The sequence below is a fragment of the Copadichromis virginalis genome, linkage group LG23 (genome assembly GCF_057382275.1).
Source record: "Copadichromis virginalis isolate Kocher_CV1m ecotype Utaka linkage group LG23, C_Virginalis_male_GT1.1, whole genome shotgun sequence".
Classification (NCBI taxonomy): domain Eukaryota; kingdom Metazoa; phylum Chordata; class Actinopteri; order Cichliformes; family Cichlidae; genus Copadichromis; species Copadichromis virginalis.
Window position 1 is genome coordinate 17536586 of NC_140639.1, and position 7168 is coordinate 17543753.

The window sequence follows — 7168 nt, forward strand, 5'->3', positions numbered from 1 at the left end:
TAAAAGGAATTTAAATACGACTCCAGGCTTTGCTTGGTTCGGCACACATGAAAAAAATACAGAATATTTAAATCCAACATGGACTAACTGGTCACAAATTATTATTATTTTTTTTTAAATGAGTGCACACCCAGAGTTGTATATGAAAATGAATGGGTAAGCCAGGTATGTACTTGGAGCTTAAATAAACAGTACTGAGGGTCATGAAGGCAACTCTTTGTATCCAGCTAGATAACCATGGCAACTTATGAAAACATAACCTTGTCTAACTGGATTATGTTCACAGTTACCGTTTGAAATCAACTTGCAGCAATACATTTTCAGTAATTTTTTTTTAAAGTGTGCTCCAAGTGTAACAAAGATTCTTTCCTGAGGAAACAGCTTACAATTTAAACAAAGATCAGATTTCCATGGCAGAAGCTTAAGACATAACATGTAAATAACATTTTTTTAGTAGTAAAGTGAAACCGAGTGTTAAAAACAATAAAACCGTCCACTGCGCCTACACTCCATGTTTTTCGTGTTTTTGACTTCACCAGCACCCCACGCCCCTCCAAACATATATCCTTTGTAAAGAAATCCACTGTTGCCCCCTTTCCTGTAGTCAGACTTTTTAACTAATTATTCTACAACTGCATAGTGTCATCAGGCAACACGCTGCTGGTTTTATGGAGGACAGCACGCAAGCAACTCTGCATAGGTCACATACACAGAATCCACAAAGAAAAGCCAACTTATGATGAACTTGTATCAGAGTACACGCCTCTGGTAATGCGTTTAAAACCAATTAAAACCTATTCCTCAACTGCCTCTTTATCATTAATGATTCATTGCTTGCAAAAATGTCCTAAAATGAATCATGTTTTGTTTTTTTTAAACAAATGCAACAGTCAGTTAATATGACATTTAGCAAATGAGCATTCTATTGATTATTCCATTGATTAATTAGATAAAAAAATACCTTTGTCTAATTAGTGAACAATAATAAACATTCAAAAGAGAAAATACACAGGGTTTTGGTTTTTTTTGTTTTTTAAATTAACTGGCTATTGGTTTCCATTTTAACACTTGCAAGGTTTTTAAGTTTACCTGTGTACAAAATCAGCTTTTTAGAGCTGAGGGGTAAAAACGTAAACCCTTTAATTACATTTATGAGCCACACTGAATTTTATTTTTAAAGAAAACATTTTCTTAAATGCAAAAATATATAACCTCTAAGACAGTCCAAGGTCAAAGTAAAATAAAATAAGACATACAAGCAACCTAAACTAAAGGTTAAAAAATGATTTTTTTTTTTTTTAATTACCTTTACTCTGTCTTCTTAATAGATTTGGCTAGTGTTGATGTGAGTTTGTGTCTATAAGCCTTTAAAGGAGAATGTGATGGTTGCAGTGACTAAAACTGAGCATATCAGCATTTTGACATTTGCCCTGTGCTTTGATGCAAACTTTTGTTCTGCTGGAAACAAGACATTAAACTGACGTTCAATATAACGATATATATCGGATGACGAAACTACTCATTTTACGCTATCGTTTGTTTCGTGGTGTCGCAAAATAAACTGTTTATGGCAATATTTTTTCATCCTTTTGATGGTCACTGTAGTGGCTATATTAATTTCTTCTTTTTCCCTTTCTCTTATATTTAATATAACCACACTACTGACGGACAAGCGCCTGTTTTATGCGTTGTGGTTAGCAACAACGACGGTAACACCATCGCGTGTCCGCTTGTTTATGTTCCACATAAACCTTTCACAATAAAGCTCAAGATCCTGTTGAGACTTTTCAAAATAAACTGAATCATGTGAAAGAGCAGATTATTTACGGATGAGAATTAAAAAAGAGCCGCCAGGTGCTAAAAAATAAACCTTAGACTCAAACGTTAGAGCAGGCTTTTCCCCGCAGCACGCCGTGTAATAAATACTCACAAAGAAAACGGCGGCTGTTACAACTTATGTCTAAAAATGTATCGTTTCATGCATCGGTTAAAACACTCGACTCCAGGTACACTACGTGCAGCTGGAAACACTTCCCTCAAGTCGAGCTGCCCGAGATTCACATAATTTACAGAAAATGTTACATATTTGTGATTTATATCGTTATCTGAAAAATGTTATAAAATCCTTGAAATAAATATGGTCTAGTTCACCCACCTTTAGACTCTCCCCTTTTTGTTCTGCTTACAGGTATTTCTGCCATGTAAAATTGCATGGCTGCTGTCAGCCTTCAGCAAGCTGCCTAATTTAACTACAAACGGCAATGGATTGGAGCATTTACAAAGTTCACGTTTCTTTATGTTAGAGTTTATTAAACAGTTGGTTTAATGAAGGATTTCACAGTAATTAATAGGGATGACAAAAACAAGCGCTATCATTTGGGCACTAGAAAAACTCCACCGGAGTTACCGCCTAACAGCTTTGCTTCTTTGCTCTTCGCTGTGTGTATACAGACCCTGGTTCCACATTAAATTATGACAACATTATGGACAAGGCTGCTTAATAAATCGTTTCAGCCCAAATAACAATATTACGCTAGTTTTAAAATAGAAGACAAAAGACAACAAGTCATTCATTAATAGATAAAAGTGGTCAGAACACCCTCAGCTACAGTTACACAGTACTGTAATGTATATTTACACAGTAAATATGCAGTATATGAACCAGTTAATGACATGCCATGTTTCTTGATTTGTGCATAATTACATAGAATAAATCTAATTAAACAGACGCGTATAGTCTGGTGCCACAATTATTTGCATTTTCAAGACATCTATAGGACCCATCCATCATGTTCCAATTTGTGCTGTACCAGAAGACTTTCTAATCTAAGAAATCTGATATTTGGATAAATTACAAGGCCATTCTGCCAAACATTTCAGCTAACACCACACATTGACAAAAGTCTAGTGGATTCAGTGTATTGGCCTGTGACCTACTTTTTTTGTTTGTTTTTTAAAAAACACAGAACAGTGATGTTGACCAGCTCAGATCATGGAGGTCTGCAACCTTAATAGATGCACAGTGGAAGTGTAAGGTTGAGAGAAAACGATGTACCTGCAGTGCTTTGGCCAGCTCTCTATTTCTGCCTGCTTCTCCCACCAGAACAACCCGTGTCTCCACTTTTGGCAGCATATCTGACAGAGATGAACAGAATAGAGCCAGAGTGAGCAACAGGAAAATGGAAAGGAGAATCAAGAACAACTGAACACACACACACATACACACAAAGCAGAATGTGGAACCATGTGATAGCGACTGATCAAGGCAGCAGGTTGTCTCTGGGGAGAAGAAAAGTTGTTGTTTTTGTCTTCCGTTCTCATTTTGAGTGACAGTCAAACAAGCCTAAAATGAACTCAGTTGCAGCTTATTATCAGTGTCTGATCCAAACCCTGACAGTTACCTGTACCCAACCTCCAGCCATATAAAAATAAATAAATAAATAAAAATCAACCAGGAAATCATTAATTATTATTATTTGCAAGTTTTCATTATTGCAGCTTTTCAAAAAAAGTCATATTTAACAGTCAAATGAATCCCTTTAGGAAAATTCAGGAGTCAGTAGGTAACTTTGGAGGAAGAACAACCGGTTCTATTAAAACCAATACACTGGCTGGTGGATTGCTCACTGCAATCACCAGCATCAATATGGTGCCTAAGCCATTTATACTTGTGACTGGGGTACTTAAGTCACTACAGTTTCTCCTAAATTTCATGTGGTACTGGAAAGAAAAAAAACTAAACAAAACATTGGAATAGAAATATTCTCCATTAGTGCCCAGATCTGCTTCTGTATCTAGAAATCTCTAGGCTCCCACACTGACATATCATAGTCACGCCTCAAGCATGTCCTTAGTATGCATACTGTTTGTGCCAAGTTAAAGAAACTGGGTGATATGCCAAACACCAGAAGTAATGGAGCCACTTTCGGTGTTTGCTTTGATGTGAAAGGCTGACAGTGGTGAGTAAATTGTAATAAACGGAAAAATGTGAACAGATGAGCCACAAAAAATAAAATGAACTAAATAAATAAAAAACATAAGCACTTGCTCTCCTGAGGTAATGTTGAGGTTCCCTGGCAAATGTACTGAGTGGGCCAGGCCAAGTTTCGCTTATTTTCGCATAACCGTCGGGTGTGGTTTGGCACACGGATGCCTTATAAAGACAATCAAAAACAGATGTTGCTTTAGTGAGTAGTTTAGAGGAAAGATTTTCTGATTTCTTGAAAACTGTCTTTCCTCAAATTTTCAAAAACAGAAACAAAGATGTGAGGATAGGACAGGAGGATAGGAGGTTTAAGACTTAACAGAACTACCCTGTGTACACAGTAATAGTTTCACACAGTACCTGAGGCATAACACAACAGCTAAGGAGGTGTTCATTTAACATTAGTTATTTTAAACTGTGACTCTTGTAAATTAATTTTGAGTACTTAAAAGTAATTTTAATATTTTGCCCATGCATTTGTCATCAAGTAGGCTAAACTAAAGAGCAAAAAAACAAACCCAACCTTTGACAGGATCAAAGTCCAGGTAATGGGAAAATCTTACCTACTCCATGGGAACTAAACAGTACAATTTTTTTTTCAGTGATGTTGTATTTAAATGGTTACACTAGCTGAAACTAAAGTGACAACTGAGTGAAGTGAATGCATCAATAAATCCAAGATTAAGTCTCTAGGACTAGTGACTTTTGCCTTTGTTTTTCTACAGCATAATGTTAACTATAAGATTTCTTTGTTGTAACCAAAGACTTGATTTGGAGAAAAAACTGAAGATCACTTAGCTGCATTTTGACTTTGAGAGTCTGTTTTAGAAATTTAGGCAAGGAAGAAAAAAAGAAAGTATGCACTGACCTTCCCCATCTTCACATCCCATGCCCAGAAATACATGATCCTTGGTGGTTTCAGCAATCCTGGAATCATAGACCGAAGAATCCACCAACAGACTCCGAGCTGTCCCTAAAGTCAATATGCTGCTGTCAGCCATGGCAGGAACCTAAGGAGGCACCAAACTTTCAGAAGTTACAGGGTAGAACAGAGGCACAGAGAGACAACACAACGAGGCAGAAAGGCTAGAGAAAAGAGGTATACCAACTAGGAAAGTAAGAAGAAAGATGTCAACTGAAGAAAGTGGCACAACTTGTCACGATTTCAGACACTAGAAGTGCTTGTTAAGTTCAACTCTAGGCAATGCAACATATTTGGACAAAACTGGCATAAAAGCTGTTAACAGTGAAACTTCTTCTTTATAAAAGTTGTAAGCAATTAAGGAAATATTATTAAAAACAGAATCCAATGTTAGTGTTTATTGCAAGAGGACAAAAAGTATCGTGACAACAATCCCTTTCAAACCCACACCGTTAAACACATATTTTATAAAGAAGCTTCATTTTTCTAGCTCTTGCGTTTAAATCTAAATTTAAACCCATGAGCTAGAAAAATAGCATAGTTCAAATTACTGCAGAATAAGCCTAACAACTCAAAGGAAGATGATATCCAGAAAAGGGCTAGCTCAATTAACGTTAGCTATTTACGCTACTAACGTTTAATATTTAACATGGCGCCTCTCAAAAAGTACAGTAATAAAAATGCAGACTTACCGACTGTTTTGATGCCTTCTAAAAAAAAAAAACTAGCTAATGAATCTCAACTGGCCGCTGAATCAGTAATATTTAACAAGCTTTCTAGCTGACCTAGCTAGCCACCAAGCTAGTAAGTCAACAACACAATTAAGAACTCGTCACAATTCCTCTTCGGTTCAAAACGCTCTTTAAAACAGCTGTAACATCGCTCCGTAAAATCACAGGTCTAGTATCAATGCATGTTGGTCTTTATAAATGACAATAGTCCAAAATGACTACTTCAGTTTGTTGACAGCTAACTACTCGACACTATTGCAGAGACGGTGTCAGTGTGCTGCTCCAGCTCAATTCAAAAAGCAAGGCAAACAACAGGACAGCGCGCTGATTGGGTAAGAGTGACAGGAAGCTGAACGCTTCCGTCCAGCGAGGCCCCTGATTGGTCCGCTCATTCAAATAACGATGCGCACAACAGCAGTATGCAGACAGTCTGCACTCTGCATACACCCAGTGATGTTACATTCAGGTTCCATGGGAAACTGAATCGCTTACAAAAAAGAAGGTTCAAAGTCTCTTTCTCTCTCGCTCTCTCTCCACATAGGTTGTGTTGGTTTTTAATTTAAGAAATAAACCTGAACCGTTGCTTCCAAAATATTTTTTTTTTAAATTCTCTGCAGATCCTGATTATTTATTCCAGCATTTTTTTAAAAAAATATTCCAAAGCAGTACATGGGACATGCGATAGGCCTACTGCTGACCTACAAATATTAGTTAAACAGTTTAAACATAACCCACTAATAATGACAACAAATTTTAATGTGAAATGCATTAATTTCATGTGTTCATGCATACCTACACAGCTGTTGGTTTCCTGTGCAGTCCTGAAAATGCTTTTGTTGTTGTTGCTGTTTTGTTTTGGGGGTTTTTGCTATTTTATTCTTAACATAGCAGAATGATCTAAAACAACACACCCTGTTGCATTTATGCTGGTGACTATAACCCTATATCAAAATCCAGCTCTGTAATAAAATATGTGTGAAATGTTTGTAATTCTCCTTTCACACTTTTGCTTGCTCTCCATTATGAGAGAGAGAAAAAGAAAAGCAATGCAAAAGTGTTCACACTGACAGTGAACTCTTCCCAGGAAAATACTAACCCCTATGCCTTAGCTCCTTAGGTTAGGCTCATACATATGCACACACAAATACACAAATCCATCCTCATAAGTGCACAGTCCAACATATTTATTTTATGCTTTATACATAAGTATCATATGCAGCATGTCACACTTTTTAAGCTATTATTATTTTAATAGTTAACTTGTTTTCATAATTATTCCAAGGTAATCCAAAGAACTCTCCTCTGGGACTGCCTTGGATGTGGGTTTGTGGGGTTTATATAGCCATACTCAAAATAGTGTGGATATTTGGTTAATCTTTGTGGGTCTCGACAACAGTACACAGACCACCGACAACCTGAAGGAACTATCTGGGTAATCTGACACTACTTCCTCTGGTTATAAAAGATACAAAAGAGCCATTAGCTAAGCAGAAAAAAGCAAAACTCATAGCAGTAATGATTCAGGAAACT

The 7168-nt window shown here is 36.7% G+C and overlaps 1 protein-coding gene across 3 annotated transcripts in view; it reads right to left on the reverse strand.

The window, feature by feature from the left end:
- Positions 1–6070, reverse strand: part of ect2 (epithelial cell transforming 2) — a 38703-nt gene extending 32633 nt beyond the window's left edge. The window contains exons 1-3 of one of the 3 annotated variants that reach the window (XM_085447169.1): positions 5600–6061; positions 4854–4995; positions 3056–3135 (exon numbers count right to left, since the gene is read on the reverse strand). In XM_085447169.1, the coding sequence (XP_085303295.1) occupies positions 3056–3135; positions 4854–4986 (213 nt within the window). In that variant the 5' untranslated portion in view covers positions 4987–4995; positions 5600–6061. Of the gene's footprint in view, positions 1–3055; positions 3136–4853; positions 4996–5599 lie in introns of all 3 variants that reach the window. The other 2 variants (XM_085447170.1, XM_085447168.1) reach the window with 2 other exon arrangements.
- Between the last annotated feature and the right edge of the window lie 1098 nt (positions 6071–7168).